The following is a 24,440-nucleotide window of genomic DNA, read 5'->3' on the forward strand; positions in this document are numbered from 1 at the left end:
CTACGCAACCCTCAACTGTTAGTAGCTATGATACCATATTTCTACATTAATAACTCTCCAATCCATGCCAGCATGGAACATAGACATTAAGTGGAATGCCAGTCTCTCATCTAGGAGGGCTTTGAAATCAATGTTACCAACTGGGGACTATGTGTGTCGTAGTGATAATAAAAAGACCCAAAGGAGGTCTGCAACGAAATAATTTTACTCAACACTTTGCAAGTGAATCAGTGGAGGCAAAGATGCGTCTCATTTACTTGACAATTTATGCACCACATTGCAGAAATCACAATGAAAGTATATCTGAAAGGGTAGTCTTACACTGTTGTACCGTTGAATTACAAATAATGCTCATCTGTTATGTTAGGGTTAAAATTTCATCAACATCAAAAATATATGAATTTTCATGGGAGTTATGGCCGTTATACATAGAATATAATATCCAAATTTCATAAAGATCCGTTCAGTACTTTTGACGTAGTTTTGGATAAGAAAACAAATGACTAATGTGTGTGTTTGTGTACATGTGTTTGTGTGTGATGGGTGTATATATGTATAGATATCTGTATGCATGTATATATATGTATATATGTGTACATATTACATGCACATCTATATATATATATATACATCTACACATGTGTATACATATACATGTATGCATACAGATCTATATCTATATATATATATCTATGCATATACGTGTACATATACATCTCTTTCTCTCTCTCTCTCTCTCTGAAACTATCTGTCATTACAGTATCGAAATGTGATTGTTTCAGTTAGTGGAATAACGTGTACATATACATCTCTCTTTCTCTCTTTCTCTCTTTCTCTCTCTCTCTGAAAGTATCTGTCATTACAGTATCGAAATGTGATTGTTTCAGTTAGTAGAATAGTTTCATTTTTAAAGTGAAAGTATTTGACATGAGTGTTTTTGTTTCACTTTTGACACGTAATACTTAAATAGTGGAGGAGATATTATGTTGCTGTGGGCTCGAACTCTGCAAGAAGTTAAAATGTTTTTTGACTAAAACACGACTGGAACCCTAAGTAAGGCATCTGTAAAATTTGAATGAAATTGGTTGTGTAGTTCTCGAGTTTTAGGGATTCACACACAGACAGACAGACAGACAGACAGACAGACACACATTCTCATTTTTATATATATAGATATATATCCTGGGCTGAGGTGGTGAGGCAAGACCTTCGAACATTGGGCCTCACCGAGGCGATGACTACTGACCGAGACCTTTGGAAATGTGCTGTGCGTGAGAAGACCCGGCAAGCCAAGTGAGATCGTTGCCAGTGCCCCTGGACTGGCTCTTGTGCGGGTGGCACATAAGATGTACCATCCTGAGCGTGACCATTGCCAGTACCGCCTGACTGGCCTTGTATGGTTTTCGAGCGAGATCGTTGCCAGTGCCCCTGGACTGGCTCTTGTGCGGGTGGCACATAAAAGACACCATTTCGAGCGTGGCCGTTTTCGTGCGGGTGACACGTAAAAGCACCCACTACACTCTCTGAGTGGTTGGCATTAGGAAGGGCATCCAGCTGTAGAAACTCTGCCAAATTAGATTGGAGCCTGGTGTAGCTATCCGGTTGCACCAGTCCTCAGTCAAATCGTCCAACCCATGCTAGCATGGAAAGCGGACGTTAAACGATGATGATGATGATATATATAACCAAAAGAATGAAGAACAAACACGTAAAAACAACAATGCGAAGACGTGGTACATGTGAAGTATTAGCAGTTGCTCAGGGAAAGAAAGGCAGGTGCTGTAATGTTTCGAGCAAAGCTCTTCTTCTGAAAGAGAAAAGTCCAATAGAAAAGGAAGATGGAAGAAGAAAAAAAAATCGCCGATTCACATGTGGTTACATTTTGAAATGTGTGTGTGAGAGTGTGTGTGTGTGTGTGTGTGTGTGTGTGTGTGTGTGTGTGTGTGTGTGTGTATACACACACATACATATGGTGGGCTTCTTTCAGTTTTTGTCTATCAAATCCACTCACAAGGCTTTGGTTGGTTTGGGGCTATAGTAGAAGACACTTACCTAAGGTGTCTTGCAATGGGACTGAACTCAAGAACACATGGTTGGGAAGCAAGCTTCTGAACCACACACTCACACATGAATGCATAAATAAACACACACACACAAGTATGGGTGTGCACAGAAACATTGATCAAGAACTTACGTCAATCAGAAGTTTCACCATATTGTTTAACACACCAAGGGATGTGTTTTCCAAGGACATCTTTGCCTGCAATAGGTACAGACCAGTTGTCAACTGGTTAACAGACACAGTTAATCGTCCAGTTTTCTTCTGGGAAGCTTTGATTCCTGAAAAATAATATATTAATTAGTTAATTATTGGACTGAGTGAAACCATATGAAGGCAGATGTGAAACTGAATAGCTTTGTTGCCAACCTGAGATATGTTCCACACATACACATGTAAAGACATACCTATATACACACATATGGGATGGTATCAAAAAGCTCCAAGACTAGTTATGTTTTATAAGAAATAACTTATTTACCTAAGTTTTAACATCGTCTCCTTCGAAATAGTCACCTTGCTCAGCAATACACCTGTCCCAGCATTCCTACCACTTTTGGAATCCAGCCTGAAAGTCGTTTTCCATAAATGAGTCAAGGACCTTCTGCGATTTGCTGTGGATCTCGACAACAGTGTTAAAACAGTGGCCTTTGAGCTGCATTTTCAACCTTGGAGAAGTCCACAGGCGCTAAATCTGGTGAATAAGGCAGGCACAGAAGCAACACCAGGTTGTTTTTGGCAAGAAACTCACAAGTGAGGAGATCTAGGTGACAGGGTGCATTGTCATCATGAAGAATCCGATTCTTCAAACTCCACAGATTTGGTCACTTTTGCCAAATGTCCTCCCTCAAGCACTTCAAAACATCACAGTAGAACTCTCGATTGAAAGTCTGGTCCTGGGGGACAAATTCTTGATGCACGATAGCACATTTCCGGGGGTGACATGTGGCAGGTCTTCCAGATCACTCATCATCTTCCTGAGATATTCTTTCACTTTTGAAGCACTCATGCCACCCAAAATATTGCATACAACAACCCATCGCCATAAGTTTGTTAAAGCATGCTCAATGTCTCTGTAGCAGACTTCCCAAGTTTAGCTCAGAATTTCATGTTGGCTCTTTGTTCCTGTCCATGACAAAATCACAGGCTACAGCATACTGATGATCACAAAAAGACACAAATTTCACAACTTGCGAAGTAAACACAGTGATGTCACTAGGCACACTGCCATATGAAGGTCTCTGCTAGCTCTCACTGTGCACACAACCATGTGCTGCCATCTGTTGGCATGCTACAGAACTAGCCTGGGAACTTTTTGATAACACCACATACATTAGCACACAGATGCACACACACAAACTCTTAGTGCTATAAGCATTCATATACATTCAAATGTAGACACAGACAAACACACTTCATGATCAAAAACACAACATAAATACTCTTTCTTCACACTCTTATGAAACCACCTTCTCCTTTGCCTCCACCTCCATCCCATCCATCATGATCCTCTATCTGTATCCTTTCTTATGGTCACCTTCTTGCACCTTGAGAGTTCACTCTGGAGCCCCTTCACTACCATCTTCATCTTTTCAGCTACCCCACACACCCTTATATAATGTGGGGCCACCATGCATCTTCTCTCTCTCTGTAGCAAGACACCTGTGCTTGTCCCTCTATCATATTTTAACCCCTCAACACCTGGCATAAAGCAACCCCCCACCACTTCCAAATACTCTCCCCCACATATACACAAACTTAGTCAAGGATTTATTCCTGCACTTTTTCTGATTTGCAAGTTACTTATTGATTTTTGCATGTTCAATTCCAACATCAAGGCCATTCTTCTTTACGGGTCACTAAATTTGGAGGGTCACCAACGCCATAAAGAGCAAGCTACAGGCCTTTGTCACCAAATGTCTATGCTACATTCTCAAGATCTGGTGGTTGGGCAAAATTTCAAAGAAAAGTCTGAGTGATCAGGAGCAACATGAAAAAATACGCAGCTAGTCCAGGAATTGAAACCACAATCTCATGATCATAAGCGCAACATCCTAACCACTATACCACACATGATCACGAATATAGATGTAGTACTGGACTAAACACACATGCATACATACAGGCACAAAGATATAGTATTGGACCTCACAAGGATAGTGATGGACAGAGAACCAAAACAAGTAAAACAAAAAGAACAGCAAGTTTAATAGAATATTTTCAAGTGGAGGAAGAAATGGTACAGCCAAAAGGGGGTTTAGGGATTGAAAGAGAAAGAAAGGGTGTTATGGTCATATTGAAACATGATGGAATGAAAACACTGCTCCCAATGCTTGAGAAATATCAGAAAATAGAAGCAGAAGAGTAAGTTACTTACCAATATTGCTGGCTTTGTCAACGAGGTTTTTATCGTGGAGGTAATATAGGGACAATGACAAGTAGTAATGAGCACAGAACAACAGAGGATCTCGTTCCAGACCTTGAAAAGGGAAAATGGAAACAGAAATATTTTAATAGTTATTCCAAGTCAAGTCAATATTATCAGATTAGCAGATTCATTAGTGTTTTGGATGAAATGCCTTGCTGCATTTAGTTAGAGTTCTTTAAGGTTTGGGGTTTAGCTGTGTAACTGAAAAGCATGCAACCATGTGGTCTTGGGTCCAAACCTTAGACAAGTGTCTTCTACTATAATATTTTATAACAATTATTTAACACAAAAGAATCTACTAGTAATTCTTTTATCAAGTACTGAGTACAAAAAAAAGTACATTATTAACTAAAAAAAAAGGTGAATCACTTTAATGAGAACCTTGTACCTGGCAACTACAGCACCACACCCCACAATAATTTTCCCAGGTTCCATCTTGAGAACCATTGGTCTAACTTATGCAAACAAGGAAAAGTGGACATTAATAATAATAATAATAATAATAATAATATAATAAAGCGTGGCCAGTGCCGCTGCGTGGCCTCCATGCCGGTGGCACATAAAAAATACCATTCATGCGTAATCGTTACCAGCGACGCCTTACTGGCATTTGTGCTGGTGGTACGTGGAAAACTCCATTTGAGCGTGGCCATTGCCAGTACCGTGTGACTGGCCCTCATGCCAATGGCAGGTAAAAGCACCCACTACACTCTCGGAGTGGTTGGCATTAGAAAGGGCATCCAGCTGTAGAAACTCTGCCGGATCAGATTGGAGCCTGGTACAGCCATCTGGCTCACTAGTCCCTAGTCAAACTGTCCAACTCATGCCAGCATGGAAAGCAGACGTTAAACAATGATGATGATGATGATGAAATTATAGTAAATTAATATGAATACAAACCTTCTCTGAAATGCTCAGTTGCAACCTTGTAGTCCTTACTGAGAATACTATACACTCCACGACATATGTTTAACACAGCTGAAGACTCATCAATAGTGGCCAGTTTTTCCATAAGTTTTTTAAAAGAATCATCAAAGCTTGGAACCAAATAACCTGTCAGATAAAAAAAAAAAGATAATTTAACTTTTTAAGAAACCAATACTTTAACAAGAAAATTATATGTAAATAGCAAAATAAAAATGAAGGGAAAAAAACAGGGGAAGAAAATTTCTTCCTCAAATCAGACCCACTTGTGGGTACCTGATGACCTCATTGATGCTGGTGCCATGTAAAAAGTACCCAGTACACTCTGTTAAGTGTTTGGCCAAATTAGGAAGGGCATGCAGTAGTAAAACCATGCCAATGTAGAAACAGAATCTGGAGTAGCTCTCTGGCACATCTATTCTTGTTGAACCATCCAACCCATGCCAGCATGGAAAAAAGGACATTAAATGATGATGATGTTGGTCTCTACAAAGATTCTTTACAAAATTGCCTGACCTATTTGAAATAGCAGCCAAATTTCATTCTAATCAAATGCTGCCATCTAAAAAAACAGAAAACACATTGAATAATCATCATCATCATCATCATCATCGTCGTTTAATGGGTTGGACGATTTGACTGAAGACTGGTGAATCAGGTGGCTACACCAGGCTCCAATCTGATTTGGCAGAGTTTCTACAGCTGGATGCCCTTCCTAACGCCAACCACTCAGAGAGTGTAGTGGGTGCTTTTACGTGCCACCGGCACGAAGGCCAGTCCTGGCGGTACTAGCAACGGCCACGCTCAAAACGGTGTATTTTACGTGCCAGTCCAGCAGCACTGGCAACGATCTCACTCGAATGTCTTTACACGTGCCAGGAAGGCGACGCTGGTAATGATCTTGCTCAAACAGTGGTGCCATCACGTTTTCACTTTCGCCTGCCCCAACAGGTCTTTGCAAAACACACAATTCTTTAAAAAGATAGGATGGCCATGGCTGGAACATCTCTGATCATAGGTTGCTCAATATGGAGTGACCTAGAACTAAGCAACAACTAAAACGTACCACAAAAAATAGCATTTATAAAGAAAAAAATTATAGAACAAAACAACGAAAAAAAAAATCTACTGACCAATTTTTGAGTCCAGTTCTATTAACAAACAATATTCTATAACGGTGCTGTTATCTGGATGAGAGTCTTTCAGTTGAGAAATTTCTGACAAGAGGAATTCTTGATCGTCATTCTAGAAAAAAAAAACAAAAGTAATAACAATTTGAAAACATTCAGGGATCAAATGTAATGAATAAAACATACAGGTATTCGGAGTAACATATAAAACTTACAGGTGTCAAATAAGGATAAAACATACAGGTATTAAAGGGTAATGGATTAAATATACAGGTGTCAGGTATAATGGATAACACATACAAATATCTGACACTCCATTAGTTATGACAATGAGTGTTACAGTTGATCCAATCAACAGAACAGCCTGCTCGTGAAATTAACATGCAAGTGGCTGAGCACTCCAGACACACATATCCTTAATGTAGTTCTCAGGGAGAATCAGCATGATACAGAATGTGAGAAGGCTGGCCCTTTGAAATACATGTACAACTCATTTTTGCTTGATGAGTGGACTGGAGCATTGTGAAATAAAGTGTCTTGCTCAAGGACACAATGCACTGCACGGTATTGAACTCACCACCTTACAATCTTGGGCCAAATATTCTAACCACTAAGCCATGCACATTTGCTACAGATTTCAGGGGCAATGAATAACACATACAGGTGTTAGGTATAATGGATAATACATAGAGGTACCAGGGATAATGGATAACACATACAGGTGTTAGGGATAATGTATAAATATATCAAATATACAGGTATCAGGGTAACAAATACAAAATATAGGTGTAATTAATAAGCATACAGTTGTCAAAGGTATGAGCTAAAACATACATTTGTCAGTGGGCAACAGATAAAACATAAAGGTATCAGGAGTTAATATATAAAGCTGTCTGGCTTCTGTGCCGGTGACACATAAAAAGCACCATATGAGCGTGATCATTACTAGCATCGCCTTACTGGCACTTGTGCTGGTGGCATGTGAACAAAACATTCGAGCGAGGTCATTGCCAGTGCCGCTGGACTGACTCCTGTGCAGGTGGCACATAAAAAAACACCATTTGAGCGTGGCCATTGCCAGTAGCACCTGACTGGCCCTTGTGCTGGTGGCACATAAAAGCACGCACTACACTCTCGGAGTGGTTGGCATTAGGAAGGGCATCCAGCTGTAGAAACTCTGCCAAATCAGATTGGAGCCTGGTGCAGCCATCTGGTTCGCCAGTACTCAGTAAAATCATCCAACCCATGCTAGCATGGAAAGCAGATGTTAAACGATGATGATGATGATACAAAGTTGATGAGCTGGCAGAATTGTTAGCACGCTTTGCTAAATGCTTAATGGCATTTTGTTTATATTTACATTCTGAGTTCAAATTCTGCCAAGATCACCTTTGCCTTTCATCCTTTTGGAGACAATAAAAGAAGTACTAATTGAGTACTAGGGTTGAAGTAATTGACTTAATTTCACCCCCCGAAATTGCTGGCCTTGAGCCAATATTTGAAACCAAGATATAAAACATACAGGTGTCAAGCATGTGTAAAATATGCAGATATCAGATGTAAGGAATATTATGAAATAAGAAACTAAAAGAACACAAGAGACTTTGTTTTAACTGGAAATCAAACCAAGAAGAATGTTCAGGAATGTGAGCCACAATGTCAGTCAACGATTTATATCTTAACACCATTTTCCTTTCTGTGTCAGGTCAATAGAATAACAATAGCAAAGACTAAAACTGGTGACATCACATCAATGTGACAAGGGTTGCAGAGTTGAGGCACAAGAGTGTGTGTGTGTGTGTGTGCGCGCGCGCACTTTTGTACCTGTGTTAGACACCTACTGCTTGAGAACAGGTGTTGGTTTGTTTATGCCTCTGTAACTTGGCAAAAGAGACTTAGAGAATAAGCACCAGACTTGAAATATAAGCACTGGAATCAGTCAATCAAATTAGAGACTCGTTTCTGAACCCAGTCGAGGAGATCCAAGTGACATTTATTAGACTAACCAGTTAGTCTTTTATTTTTGGACTTTATTAGACTTACACACTTACCTTTAATAAACTGAATATATAATTAGCTGCCAGCCATTTCTTGTCGTCAGCAGGTAAGTCCTTGTTATCCAGTGCTTTGCGATAGTTGGAAATAAGCTTGGAAATAAGCAAAGCAAAAAATCTTTATTGAAGAATTTTAAAATAAAAAGTGAAGGAAAGATAAAGGCTCAAAGCAGTCCCCATATTAAGAAATCTAGGTAGTAATTCTATAATTCTGTCTTCTTAAAAAATGGTTACAATTTGTCACCTTTTAGATATATAGTTTCTATATAAAAGTCCTTGTTTTTTTTTTAGCTTCAAGTCAGTCCTGATCTACTAGATCTGATTAAAGTCATTCCAGTCATGACCACCCCATTTGTTTTTATTTTATACAGTATTAAGAGGGCATCCAGCCATAGAAACCATGCCAAAGCAGACAATGGAGCTTTGTGCGGCCCTCTGGCTCACCAGCTCCTCTGGCTCACCAGCTCCTCTGGCTCACCAGCTCCTCTTGAACCATCCAACCCATGCCAGCATGGAAAACAGAATTACAATATATGAAAATTGATGTACTTAGTCAGATTTATTATAATTGCTAAATAAAATACATCTTCATTACCTAAACTAAGCAAAAAGTAAATTTGAAAGTGCCCATTGAAATTTACATGTTTAGACTGTAAAATCAGCATTGTGGTAGTTACACAATCATAAAAAAATGTGTATATTGTACAAAAATAAATATAGTAAGTTGTTCTGGTCTACTTCCTCATCATTTTGAAAATAAGATTTAGGACTGAGCCATGTCAGCTGACTGTGATATTATTGATGAAAATAAACCAGAATCAACAAGAAGGCGCTTTGATAAATAACAGAGAAATGCTTTAATTAGAACCAAGATACTCACAACATTTCCATATTGTTCAGATATATCTTTATGTTTGTTGAGAAGTTGTGACATGTCTTGGAGTAGTTTGACACTCTCGGTAGAAGACTCACCAGATAAACACAGAAGTTTCTGATAGACAGGAATGGCCTGTAAGAATATGAAGAAGAACACAATGAAGAGTTATCTTTGCCTTTTATCTTTCACTTGTTTCAGTCATTAGTCTGTGGCCATGTTGGGGCACTACCTTGAAGAATTTTTTTGGGGGGGTTAAATGAATCGACCCCAGTGGAGGTGGTGATAACAGAAATGATGGTGGTAGCAGAGATAGTGGTATTGATGATAGCGGTGGCTGTGATAACTGATAATGTTGGTGATGGTGGTGGTGATAATGAGAGCAGTAAAAATGGTGATTGTGATTACTCTGACAATGATGATGATGATGACAACAACAACAACAATGATGATGGTGATGACAATTGTGATAACAGTATTATTGCAACCGCTGCTATCACTAATGATGATGATGATGATGATGATGATGGTAATAGTATCGATGATGTCTATAAGACAAGAGAGCCTTTACCAAAACCTGCCTACTCACCTTCTCAACAAAACCAAACTCAGAACAGAGAGCAACATATTTCTTCAGGACTTCCAACTGTTTGTCTTTCTCACTAGAACAATAAAACAACAGTCCATATAACAACAACATCAACAACAACAATAATAATAATAATAATATGATAATTGTAATTACACTCTTGGAGTGGTTGGCATTAGGAAGGGCAGCCAGCTGTAGAAACCATGCCAAATCAGATTGGAATCTGGTGCAGCCCCTCAGCTTGCCAGCCCTGGTCAAACCATCCAACCCATGCCAGCATGGGCAATGGATGTTAAATGATGATGATGAATTACAAGAAGAAACTATAGGTGCAGGTATGGTTGTGTAATTAAGAAGTCCACTTTGCAACCACAGGGTTTCAGGTTCAATCCCACTGTGTGGCAACTTGGGCAAATGTCTTCTATTATACCCTTTCGAGTGAATTTGGTAGATGGAAACTGTGTGGAAGCTAGTCGTAGGTGTGTATGTGTGTGCGTGTGGTGTGTATGTGTGTGCCTGTGGTGTGTGCAAGTGTGTGCTTGTGGTGAGTGTGTGTGTGTGTGTGCGCGCGCGCACTTTTGTACCTGTGTTAGACACCTACTGCTTGAGAACAGGTGTTGGTTTGTTTATGTCTCTGTAACTTGGCAAAAGAGACTTAGAGAATAAGCACCAGACTTGAAATATAAGCACTGGAATCAGTCAATCTGACTAAAACACTTCAAGGCAGTGCTCCAGCATGGTCGTAGTCTACTGATTGAAACAAGTAAAATATAAAAGATTGAGATGTTTTGAGTTGTTGCTATTTAGCACCAAGACAACACCAATCAAGCAGGCCTATGATCAAAGACACTCCAGTTGTGACCACCCCATCTTCTTAAGAGCATTTAAAACTACACTAACAAATCTGCTTTTTCCTTTAAATAAAACAGTAACATGATAGTTGAGGGTGATTTGACTGTTATTTCTTGAAGATCAAGGAACCACAGAAAGGCTCCATTGCTTGTTTGTTACATGCTTCAGGTGGCACATAAAAAACACCATTTGAGCGTGGCTGTTGTCATACCGCCGGACTGGCCCTCGTGCTGGTGGCACGTAAAAAGCACCCACTACACTCTCGGAGAGGCTGGCATTAGGAAGGGCATCCAGCTGTAGAAACTCTGCCAAATCAGACTGGGGCCTGGTGTAGCCATCCACTTCGCCAGTCTTCAGTCAAATCGTCCAACCCATGCTAGCATGGAAAGCAGACGTTAAATGATGATGATGATGATGTTTAGCCTCTGGTCAACCCTGATCGAGCAAAGGTATAATCAAAGGCGTTCTAGTAGTAGCCATCCCAACTTCTTCCTCTGTACAGTAGCATAACAGGAGTGTATGCCACATGAGGTAACCCTTCAATTTGCTACTCCCTACCCTACCCACCCACTATACAGACTTCTACAGCAGACCCAAATGTGCTGCCCCCATAAAAGTACCTTGGGTGGAACACCATCATTCCATCCCAGCCTTGCCACTTATTTAACATGTCCTTTTTTAAGATGGAAGGGTGTGATTTGAGAAACATTAAGCATTTAGCTGGTATTTCTACCAGATCAAGTGGAAACGTAGAGGCCACGTATTTAGCTCATTAACTGTTTCATGTGATGACTGGGAGAAAGAGATCATTATTTTAACAGGAAGTACAAAAAAATGTATTTAACAGAAAGTAAGGCAGCAAAGCTGGCAGAAACGTTAGCACACCAGGCGAAATGCTTAGCGGTATTTCGTCTGTCTTTACATTCCGAGTTCAAACTCCGCCGAGGTTGACTTAGCCTTTCATCCTTTCGCGGTCAATTAAATAAGTACCAGTTACACACAGGGGTCGATGTAATCGACTTAATTCCTTTGTCTGTCTTTGTTTGTCACCTCTATGTTTAGCCCCATGTGGGCAATAAAGAAATAAGAAAGTACACAAAAGTAGACCTCAGCCCTTTTTGCTGCAGCCAGCAAGCAAAATGAAAATTATGGGGTCACTTGACATGTTAGATACATCAGTAAAATCTCTCTCAAATCACACTCTAAAATCTTACAAAAATGAAGGTTATACCATCGTTATAATTTAATGCCCATTTGAATGGGTCAGATGGAATTTGTGGAGACAGATTTTCTTCAGCTGAAAGCTCTTCCTGTCACCAACACTCATCTGTGTCCAAGCAAAGTAATACTTTTCCCCTTTGTCAGACATGTTCTTGCAGAATACAGTAAAGAATAAGGTAATAGGTGTATACGCATATTTCATAAGGGGGTGGGTGTAGTGGTGATGGAAGGGGCAATAACTCTTGAAATGTGCATGTATGTCTATTTGTATGAAAGATTGAATGTTGGAAAAGAACACATACCTTTCATACAAGACCTGAAGTTTTTCATAAATAGGAATCAGTTCAGTCTTGTTGTTGGATGAAGAGTTCTTCTCATAGAAACTACACAGACCCTGTCAAAGATATAGCAACAGCAAAAAATTTGAAATCTCAACATTTATGTAGGAACACATTGTTCAATGTTTCATAGAAATGGTTACAAATATTTGAATTTCAGTCAACCATTACCTAACCCTTAAGTATTTCAGATTATTCTGTCAAATGTAATGTTTATTTATTCACACTGTTTTGAAATAATCGTGTGTTATCTCATAGCTTTGAGATTTCAATGATGTGGTTTTATATTTTCAGAATGACCTTCTCAGCTATGTGTAAAAGGCTAGATCTGGCCATTTGAACATAAAACAGAATATTTTGACCAGATATGGACGGTTCAAATGCTAAAGAGCTAAACAAGTCATGGGCTAACTTGAATTTTTTTACAGTTCTATATTTAAGAGATGAGGAATTATGTACATTATTTACATTCAACGGATATTTGTCCTCATCTTGTTTGTTGTTAACACAACGTTTCAGCTGATATACCCTCCAGCCTTCTTCAGGTGTCTTGGGGAAAATTCGAGCCTGGGTTCTCATTCCTAAGGTATTTTTCGATGTTATTATTATTATTATTATTATTATTATTATTATTATTATTATTATTATTATTAAGGTCACTGTTTGAAATCGAACTTGGAATCTTGGGGTTAGAATTGAGTGGCTGTGTGGTAAGTAGCTAGCTTACCAACCACATGGTTCCGGGTTCATTCCCACAGCGTGGCACCTTGGGCAACCCTCAAACCCATGCCAGCATGGAAAGTGGACGTTAAACGATGATGATGATGAAGGACTATGGAGATCTAGTAGAGTGAAATAAGATTCAAAGGGGCTCACAAGCATAAAATGGTTGAGAACCACTGAGTTGAACATCACCATCAGGTCCTTAGGCAGGGTCCACTCAGGTTAGGTTTCTGGCTTGCAGATATCTTCCCCCCACCCCTCTCCTACCCACCACCAAATATCAAAGACCCTACAAAAGTGTTACAAGTACTGACATACCCTTCTGATTAACTGATTTAAAAAAAAACATATAAGAAATTAAAATGTGAAAGGAATCAGAATAGAGAAGTTTTCTATTATTTCTCTCTGTCTTTTACTTGTTTCAGTTCTTAGACTGCGGCCATGCTGGAGTCATCACCTTGAAGGGATTAGCTGAACAATTCAACCCACGCTGCTTTTTTTTTTTTTTTAAATCTGGTATTTATTCTATTAGTCCCTTTTTGCTAAACTACTAAGTTACAGGGATGTAAACAAACCAACACTGGTTGTCAAGCTGTGGTGGGGAACAAACACATGCACAAAGACACACAGACATAGATACATACATGTATATATATATAAGACAAGCTTCTTTCAGTTTCCATCTACTAAATCCACTTGCAAGGCTTTGGTCTGTCAAAGACTATAGAAGACACTTGCCCAAGGTGCTATGAAATGGGACTGAACCCAGAGCCATTTGGTCGGGAAACAAACTTCTTACCACACAGTCACGCCTGTGCCTATATCAAGAAACTTTTCTCTAACAAAATGGACTCGGGAAGAGCTTCCACCACAAAACACTACTTTATAAAGGCCTGTCCAGCCAAAGCCAACAAGGTAAAGGGGGATGTAAAGATGATGATGATGACAGTGATAACAATAAGTTTCCAAATCTGAAAGAAAATTTTTGTTTCAAGTGTGGCTGTGTGGTAAGAAGCTTCCTTCCCAACCACATGGTTCTGGGTTCAGTCCCACAGCATAGCACCGTGGGCAAGTGTCTTCTATGATAGCCTCAGATCAACTAAAGCCTTGTGAATGGCTGTGGTAGACAGGAACTGAAAGAAGCCCATCATATATATATAAATGTATATATTTATGCATCTGTGTGTCTTTGTGTCTGTGTTTGTCCTCCCGCCATTGTTTGACAACCGATATTGGTGTGTTTACATCCCCTTAACTAAGCAGTTCAGCAAAAGGGACTGATAGAATAAGTACTAGGCTTACAAAGAATAAGTACTGGGGTTGATTTCGTCGACTACAAAACAACCCTTTAAGGCTATGCTCCAGCAGGGTTGCAGTCAAATCACTGAAACAAGTAAAAGAATAAAAGAATATAGTTTAGATATAATCCCTTACACTATGTTACTGTATTTCTTTTGGGTTTCAAATATTGTTACAAAAACATTCTGCTATGATACAACTCTAAGATACTACCTGCCAAGCTAGGACTTGATCTGGATTAATTTCAATGGCTTGTTTATAATATGATATGGCTTCCTCTGCGTGTTTTGTTTCAACATTAGCCACAGCTCTGAAAACCAAGGCATTGTAGTTCTTCTCATCAAAATCAAGGATGACCTAGAAAAACAATACAAAAGAAAAGGATTTAGATAATAACAATAAAAGGATTGTCCATTGAACACTTTGCAACGGGTATGGACTTGACAGAGCAAAAAAGTGGTACGAACATAAACCCGAAGGCATCATCAAAAATGATAATGTAAAGATCCTGTGGGATTTTATGATTTAGTGCGACCATGAAATAGAAAATAGGAAACCAGACAGTCTTAATTGAGAAAGAAAGCAAACGATGGTGGGTCATAGATATAGCATGCCCAGCTGACAACAAGGTTTGCGATAAGGAAGAAAGAAAAATCGATAGATATGACAGGTTAGCATAGGAGGTTAAGCAGTTGTGGTCACTGAGAAAGGTGCTAGTAGTACCAATAATTGTCGGAGCCCTGGGAACAGTGAGTAAAAAATCTTGAGAAGTACATGGAATAAATAGGGGCTGCAATAAGGGTGGAGCACTTGCAGAAAACAGTACTGTTTGGAACCGCTCACTCAACTGTAAAAAGGTAAACCTGCGACAGACTGGCATCCCATTCAGGGGGAATGATGGCCTGCCTGCCTAGCCAGCAGGGTGGCATCATTCAAAAGATAAAACAATGCAAAGCGCATTGTGATCAGCAATGTATAACAACATCTGATAGTCTGGTCAATCACATGATATATATATATACACACACACATATATATATACATGCAGGCAAGTATGGTGCCTTGGGTAAGTGCCTTCTAGTCTTCTACTACTATAGTACTGGGCCAACCAAACCCTTAGAATGGAGTTTAGATGCACTGTTGACAACAAAGAATATTACTGGATATAACTGTTGAACATACCAAAATTTTTAAGTCCCTAAAATGGAGTTTAGATGCAGTGTTATAAACAAACAATATTATTAGATAAAGAACTTTTACTTAAAAGACCATGACTGACTTACTTTACAGATGTTTTCAGCTTCTTCATAATTTTTATTCTTCAAGGCTTCACGTGCTGCCTTTAGCTTACTTTTGATTTCCTTATTGTCCATCTGAAACAACAATAATAACAATAATAATTTCGTAAGGCTGGTGGAGATGTTTGATCAAATTGAACGGTGTACTTAAGTAATACCCAGTATCCAAATAAGCTATGGTGGAATTTGAACTCAGAATGCAAAAGCCAGGAAAATACTGCAAGGCATCCAGTTTGCTGTTCTTAGAGTTCTGTGAACCTACTGTCTTTGATTGGAAATTTTTATATCAACCCTGAAAGGATGGAAGGCAAAGTTGACCTTGGCAGAGGATTGGAACATATACCATAAAGCATTTGGTCCAACACTCACATGAATCCAAAACAAATATAAGAATACATGGCAGTGATTGAAGCAGAGGTCAAGGGTCAGAAGACGTTTAATAACATTTTAACATCATCTGAATCTTTTAAGTGAGACATAATTCATTGCCTGGTTTAGTTCAACACGACCACCACCTGATCCTTCGATGATGACATTAGTGAGGCCCCATTTGTCACAAGCATCTGGACTTATGTTGAAATTAAAGAGGGAAGCCTGAGCAAAGAATAAGTCAAAATGGTTGCTGCATGCTTGGAGTGGTTAGAGCTAGGAGCTAACCCTGGTTTGGTGTGGTTAGAGCTAACCCTAGCTTGGTGGGTCAATATAAAGACCTTCATCAGGGGAACAAAAATAAAAATAATAAACCAGCCTGGGGGGTACAAACAAGTGTGTGGAAAACGAATATTAAAAAAGAAATGCATGCTGACGACCATGGGGGGGAAGTGGGGAGAGGACTTTCGGAAAATTCACAAGATTCAATTTTTCCGTCATAACTTCGGGTAATATTTTTCATTTCATTTCAAAGTTTCAGCTCAGAGCTGCGGCCATGCTGATGCACCACCGTGAAGTATTAAACGTCATCCCTGGTGGGATATAATATTGGATATATATTGATTTTTTTTTTTACAGAATCCCACATTTTTGGTCATGGAGGATCCAATTCTGAAAAAAAAATTTTTTTAAATCACATTTTCAAAATTTCAATCCTCCCCCACTTCACTTTTCACTTTTTCTGAAAGTTTTTTTCTTTTTTTTTTTTTTTGCAAAATACACAGAAAAATATGAAGATTACAATTCTAAAGAAAATTTGTTTGTAAAATTTCAATTTTTCATCAAGAAAAAAAAAAAAGAATATATACCCTCAGGCCTTCATGCAGGCTATCCACATGCTAGAAACAAAAGCCAAATCTCACAAAACTGCAATAACAATGAAATTTTGAAAATGCAATTTTTGAAAATTTTTTTTCAAAATCAGATCCTCTATAACCAAAAACGTGGGATTCCGTGAAAAAGAAAATCAATATACATCCATTTTACCCAAATTTATGACAGAAAAATCGGATCTTGTGAATTTTCTGAAAGTCCCCTCCCCACCTCCACATTTCTTTTCTTTTCATATTTGTTTTCCACACACTTGTTTGTATCCCACAGGCTGGTTTATTATTTTTTTGTTCCCGGGTGAAGGTCTTTATATTGACCACTTAGTGTGTTGACTGCATGCATGACATGAGGGAAACAAAGTCTGCTATAATGTGAGCCAAAAAGCTTGGACATTCCCTGTAGCATCAGTGGTACCCAGCACCATGTGACAAAAAGGCAATACTGTCAGGAAGTGCAGCATTCACTGTGATGTCCAGTCATCATCAGATGACGGGAGTGGTCTGCAAAGCAAGCTGCAAAATACATGATACATATACATATATACATCATCATCATCATCATTTAACGTCCGTCTTCCATGCTAGCATGGGTTGGACGATTTGACTGGGGATTGGCGAACCAGATGGCTGCACCAGGCTCCAATCTGATTTGGCAGAGTTTCTACAGCTGGATGCCCTCCCTAACGCCAACCACTCCGAGAGTGTAGTGGGTGCTTTTTACGTGCCACCGGCACGAGGGCCAGTCCAGATGTACTGGCAACGGCCACGCTCAAATGGTGCTTTTTACGTGCCACCGGCACAGAAGACAGTCCAATATTTTGTTCACATGCCACCGGCACGAGTGTCAGTAAGCCGAAGCTGGAAACGATCGCGCTCAAATGGTGCTTTTTACATGCCACCTGCACAGAAGTCAGTCCAATGTTTTGTTCACATGCCACCGGCACGAGTGCCAGTAAGGCGAAGCTGGAAATGATCGCGCTCAAATGTTGTTTTTTACGTGCTACCTGCACAGAAGTCAGTCCAATGTTTTGTTCACATGCCACCGGCACGAGTGTCAGTAAGGCGAAACTGGAAACGATCGCGCTCAAATGGTGTTTTTTACGTGCCACACACACAAATATGTACATGCAAACTCACACATATATACATGTAGTCACATACAAACACACGCGCCTACACCCGTCATCATTAGTTTTACGACACCACTTTTTCCATACTAACTTGGCTTGGATTCAATGATTTTTCTAAGGCAGTGTTTTACGGCCGGATGCCCTTCTTATGGCCAACCCTTTTAAAGTCCCTTTTGCATGGTGTCCCTATTCTAAAACCGGCTACGCAGTATACACATATTAGGTAATCTTCAAGTTTAGAGGGATAAAAAAATAAATAAAAATATTCAAGGGAAATAACTGAACGACTTACCAGTTATCCGTTTTCTTCTAGCTGTTTATAAATAAATCACACCCTAACCCTAACGTCAATCAAATCGCGTGTGTGATTTATTTATAAACAGAGATGTACGGAGAATACTGGTAAGACGTTCAGTTACTTCCCTTGAATATTTTTATTTATTTTTTTATCCCCCTAAACTTGAAGATTACCCACATATTATCTACTCACACACACACATATCCATCTACACCGTATTCACAATATGGTTCCTGATGTGATGTCGGGCACGTACAATATTTTTAGTGACTCAGAGGAGTAAGAACATGGCTCATAAACATTTTCAGCGTAATCGAGACTGGTCAGAGGAATGGAAAAAGTTATTTTTAGACTGAGTACCTAGCCCGGGAGCAGAAAGTTCTTTCCTAAAGAGGCCGATGGTGATATTAAAAAGGCAACGAATTAGTGTCCGCTCAAAGCAGGAACAATCCCTACGTATGGTTTTCAGAAGGTCTCTAACAAATTCTACCCACGGAACATTCACTCAACTTGAAGCTATGCTAGGAAACTCTTTGTCCAAAGTAGCACACAGTAGAATCGAACTTCGTAACCACAAAGCTATGCCTGAGTCCATTCTAGAAACAAGACTACTGGATTCTTCTAGAAAGAAGAGTTGATGACATAGCATGGCACGTTACGTCGCTGTCTGAGAAATGCAAACAGCTGCGTAAACAAAACAAACAGCAGCCAGCACGATTCGAACTCGAAAACTTGGCTGGACAGATTGGACATTAACCGGTTGAGTAACGCTGATTGAAATCAACGAAATAAGTAAAATCTGGTAATAATAAAATTAATAGATTTTAATAAATCGATTATGAACAAGGAAGAATTCTTTAATGAGTGGTAAAAATAAAGAGAAAAATAATGACAATTCTTTTTGCTACAGAAACAATGCTTAAAATTTTGGAAGATAGGGAGATCGATGACAGTCCCCAGTGCTTGACTGGTACTTATTTTACTGACCCCGAAAGGATAAAGTCGACCTCGGTGGAATTTGAACTCAAAGCGTAAAGCCGGAAAAAATACCACTAAGCATTTTGTCCGGCATGTTAACGATTCTGCTAGCTTGCAAAAAAATAAAGAAAGGATCAAAAACATGCAAGGAAGAATTACGATGCAATAAATAAAGCTGTTACTGGAGATTACGTATATATTTACCTTTCAGGTATTAGAAAATAAAGGGAGAGAGAACGAATTTGAAACAAGTGTCACTCCCTCATCTCTCCATTCAAACATCAAAATAAACGTGGACAATCACTTGGAAAAGGAAACTTACATCAACCGGAAACTCTACACCGGAAACTGTAATGAGTTGTTGCCCTTTAATATGCAAACATGAAAATAATAATAATAGATTGATTTTCTCCTTTTCCTTTTTGTTTTCTTAAAGTCAGGTATACTATGGAAGCAGCTAAGAGACATAAAATTGTTATCTGCAGTAATATCGATTTTCTTAGCGATAAAGTCTTAATGTTCGTCTTCTGATATATATATAGATAGGTATAGGTTTGGTATAATGCAAACAAGAAAACAGAACTCAGAATATGAATCGCTTATCTTTTATCTTTTACTTGTTTCAGTCATTAGACGGCGGCCATGCTGGTGCACCATCTTGAAGAATTTTTAGTCAAATGAATCGAACCCATCCCCCGTTCTTGATTTTGTTAAAGCCTGGGGATCTTTTTTAAAACGGGGGCCACATTTTTCATTAATGTTTTACGTAGTGTTTTTGGTACCGAAAGACTTTCAAACTTCGTATACTTATCTATTTTGTGTTATAGAACAGAAAAATATTTTTGTATTCGAATTTATTTCATGTAAAAAATTGTCTTATTTCGATAATTTCAACCAATCACTGACGTCCATTCAGCCGATATACATTAAGTGCCGACTACATAAACAAACGATTCTTCGTTTTATTTGCTTTTTTCATTTTAAATTTGCTTTAACCCTAACCCTAACTCTAACTCTAACCCTAACCCTAACCCTAACCCTAGGGTTAGGGTTAGGGTTAGAGTTAGGGTTAGGGTTAATTGTTTCAGAATCGTTTGTTTATGTAGTCGGCGCTTAATGTATATCGGCTGAATGGACGTCAGTGATTGGTTGAAATTACAGAAATACGACAACTTTAACATGGAATAATTTATGGATTTCTTTTTTTTTTTAAGAAGACTAAGAGAAAAAGATGTTTTATATGACACATTCTACCAGTGTTCCAAGTTTCAAAGTGTTTCGTTAATGAAAAATGTGGCCCCCGTTTTAAAAAAGATCCAAGCCTGGTACTTATTCTATCTGTCTCTTTTGCTGAACTGCTAAGTTGCAGGGACGTAAGCACACCAACACCAGTTGTCAAGCAGTGCCAGGGGACAGGCACAAACACAACGACACAAACATAGATACATGTGTACATATATATGTAAGTGTGTGCGTGCATATATATATATATATATATATATATATATATATATATATATATATATATAGTTTTAGGGAAAATAACCAATTTTCAAGAACTCATCGATGAAAATCCACTATCACATATAGAAAAATTAATAATTAAAAGCACAATAAATGAGTATAATATAAAGTAAAGTAAATATCATAAGATAAATATAATATTATATTATATTATATTATATTATATTATATGATATTTATCTTATGATATTTACTTTACTTTATATTATACTCATTTATTGTGCTTTTAATTATTAATCTTTCTATATGTGATAGTGGATTTTCATCGATGAGTTCTTGAAAATTGGTTATTTTCCCTAAAACTATATATATTTTATATATACTTTATCTATAAGGCTCAATTTAATTTTAATTTTTTATAAATTGATTTTAATTGAGTTTTTTACCTGTAATTTTGGATTTTGTCCCTAATAATATTATTATATATATATATATATATATAAAAATTTAAGGAATGGAGAAAACGCATGTTATAATTGCAATTATAATTGCAATTATAACATGCGTTTTCTCCATTCCTTAAATTTTTAAATATACTCAAATACCCAAAATTTCAAGGAGTTCCTGCCTTAAAAACAGGAACAACTCCAAAGTTATTTTGTGTTCTTTGCTACATTGGTTTCTATTAACCCATTTATTCTATCCGAAGAATTATTATTCATTAAGATAGAAGAAATACATATAATTATATATATATATATATATATATATATATATATATATATATATATATATATATATATATATATTAAATATGAAAAATACAAAATGGGACAAGAAGGCAAAACATCCAGACAGTTAGGTGATACAAAAAAGGGATAACAAAACATCCAGATAGACAATACAAAGAAAACAAGGACAGGTCATTTGGAGTTTTCTTTCCTCAATCAAGTTCCAGATTATCTTTGCAATTTCGGCTGGTTATACTCAAGATTGCTCCAATCTGGCCAGCCCCAAGGAAAAACTAAGCTAAGAGCATTAGATTCCTTAGAAGAAAGTAGCAAATGTATACGAAAACAAGGATGGAAAAAAAACGGAGGAATGGTACACAAATACAAATAACAGGACACACATATACATGACAGGATTCTTTCACTTTCCATCTACCATATTCACTTGCTAGGCTTTCATCATCACAAGACTAAAGCAGAAAAACACTTGCCCAAGGTGCCATGCAATGGGACTGAAACTGGAACCATGTGATTGAAATACAAGCTTCTTACTATACAACCATGCTTGTGCCTCCACACAACCAAACCTGCGCCTATATATGTACAGGTTGTTGTCGATTTACGACCTATCCGACTTACGACTAATTGACTTTACAATGATTGGCGTCAGTTAACAAATGCTTATCCTAGGTTTTGGTTATTGATCGCCACTATAATTATCCCAAGTGATGAATATCCTGTTGCAGAGACATTGGGGGCAACTTCGTATTTGCTTGAGACTCTGAAATTTTTTACTAATCCTGGCTCAATACAGCACAGCACTTCCAGTGACTCTGTGTATTTTGTCTTTGATGTTTTCTAAAGAGAAAATTGTTTTCAGCTGCTCCTCAAACTGCCAAGAAGCAAAGAAAGGCCACCGACCTCAGTATAAAAATGTTGGTAATTAGACAGCACAAAGGAGGAAAGAAAGTGAATGAGATTGCATGTGAACTGAAGTTATCACACTCTACTATTTCAACAATATTGAAGGATAAAGAAAGGATTCGTAAAGCTGTGTAAGGTTAAGCACCCATGAGATCTACAGTTATAGCAAAGCAGCAGACTGGGCCCATCCACGAAATGGAGAAATTGTTACAAATTTGGATTGAAGATCAGATCCAAAGACAGACACCATTAAGTCCTTTTATTGTGCAGTCAAAGGCCAGAAGTTTGTTTCAGACTGTAAAGGAGCGTTCTGGAGAAGAATACAGTCAGGAATTTTTAGCAAGTACTGGCTGGTTCAAAAGATTTAAAAAAAGATTCCAACTTCATAATGTTTGAGTGACTGGAGAAGTGGTGAGTGCAGACAAGGAATCAGCAGTGATGGAGCCATGATAGGAATTTAAGAAAAAGGAGTAGAGGATAGGATGGAGAGAAAAGAAGAGCAACACATAAAGAGAAAGGCAGAGATTGGAGAGTTTGATTAAAAGAAAAAAATAGAGAAGTGGCTGTCTGGTAAGTAGCTTGCTTACCAACCACATGGGCAAGTGTTTTCTACTATAGCCTCAGACCGATCAAAGCCTTGTGAGTAGATTTGGTAGACGGAAACTGAAAGAAGCCCGTCATATATATGTATATATATATATATATGTGTGTGTGTGTGTTTGTGTATCTGTGTTTGTCCCCCCAGCATCGCTTGACAACCGATGGTGCTGTGTTTATGTCCCCGTAACTTAGCGGTTCAGCAAAAAGAGACCGATAGAATAAGTACTAGGTTTCCAAAGAATAACTCCTGGGGTCGATTTGCTCAACTAAAGGCGGTGTTCCAGCATGGTCGCATCAAATGACTGAAACAAGTAAAAGAGTAAAACGAGAGTAAGTTATTGAAGTTGAGGGTAAGAGAAAGAGAGAGGTTGAGAAAGAAATAGAAGAATTTGAAAACAATGAAAGAGGTATGTGAAGAAAAGGAAGATAGAGAGAGAGAGATTCAAGGAGGAGAAAAGAAGGCTAGGCACTAAACTAGAGAGAAAGTAAGAGATAAGACAGAAATAGGGAATTGAAGAAGTGCATAAGAAGGTGGGAAGAAAATAAGGGTTGGAACTAAACTGGGGAGAAAGTTAGAAGGAGCTAGGGGGAGAGTAAGAGAAGGAGAATTTTAGAGAGAGAAAGAAGATACAGGGAGTGGGAAGCTAGAGATATGGAAATGTGTGTGCGTATATGTGTATGTATAGATGGACAGATTTTTTTTCCTCTCTTGTTTAGATATCATTATTAAGACATATTTCTCAAGGCCTCAGCAGACAAAATGGGAAAGGCTTTGCCCTGAAGGACGGTGAAGGAGAAGGTGCAGTTTGACCTATAGAAAGATAGAATCATGACAAGAGAGAAGAGAAGCTGGGATATATATATATATATATATATATATATATATATATATAGATAGATAGATAGATAGATAGACAGATCAAAAATAGATAGATAGATAGATAGATTGATTGATAGATAGATAGATACATATGCATGTGTGTATCTGTATATGTATATTTATATATATATATGTATTGTGACTACTGACCGAGACCTTTGGAAATGTGCTGTGCGTGAGAAGACCCGGCAAGCCAAGTAAGATCGTTGCCAGTGCCCCTGGACTGGCTCTTGTGCGGGTGGCACATGAGATGCACCATTTTGAGCGTGGCCGTTGCCAGTACCGTCTGACTGGCTCCCGTAGGATTTTCGAGTGAGATCGTTGCCAGTGCCCCTGGACTGGCTTGTGCGGGTGGCACGTAAAAGACACCATTTCGAGCGTGGCCGT

General features: G+C 38.4%; 1 protein-coding gene across 3 annotated transcripts in view; it reads right to left on the reverse strand.

The window, feature by feature from the left end:
- The window catches only part of LOC106876186 (tetratricopeptide repeat protein 37), a 63,014-nt gene extending 42,842 nt beyond the window's left edge, over positions 1 to 20,172 (reverse strand). The window contains exons 1-12 of one of the 3 annotated variants that reach the window (XM_089356595.1): positions 19,659 to 19,794; positions 17,028 to 17,085; positions 15,775 to 15,864; positions 14,705 to 14,848; positions 12,434 to 12,525; positions 10,059 to 10,131; positions 9,476 to 9,604; positions 8,593 to 8,688; positions 6,545 to 6,656; positions 5,388 to 5,540; positions 4,437 to 4,538; positions 2,195 to 2,340 (exon numbers count right to left, since the gene is read on the reverse strand). In XM_089356595.1, the coding sequence (XP_089212721.1) occupies positions 2,195 to 2,340; positions 4,437 to 4,538; positions 5,388 to 5,540; positions 6,545 to 6,656; positions 8,593 to 8,688; positions 9,476 to 9,604; positions 10,059 to 10,131; positions 12,434 to 12,525; positions 14,705 to 14,848; positions 15,775 to 15,864 (1,137 nt within the window). In that variant the 5' untranslated portion in view covers positions 17,028 to 17,085; positions 19,659 to 19,794. Of the gene's footprint in view, positions 1 to 2,194; positions 2,341 to 4,436; positions 4,539 to 5,387; positions 5,541 to 6,544; positions 6,657 to 8,592; positions 8,689 to 9,475; positions 9,605 to 10,058; positions 10,132 to 12,433; positions 12,526 to 14,704; positions 14,849 to 15,774; positions 15,865 to 17,027; positions 17,086 to 19,658 lie in introns of all 3 variants that reach the window. The other 2 variants (XM_089356596.1, XM_089356594.1) reach the window with 2 other exon arrangements.
- Between the last annotated feature and the right edge of the window lie 4,268 nt (positions 20,173 to 24,440).

Source organism: Octopus bimaculoides, chromosome 8 (assembly GCF_046866305.1).
Source record: "Octopus bimaculoides isolate indiv1 chromosome 8, ASM4686630v1, whole genome shotgun sequence".
Classification (NCBI taxonomy): Eukaryota; Metazoa; Mollusca; class Cephalopoda; order Octopoda; family Octopodidae; genus Octopus; species Octopus bimaculoides.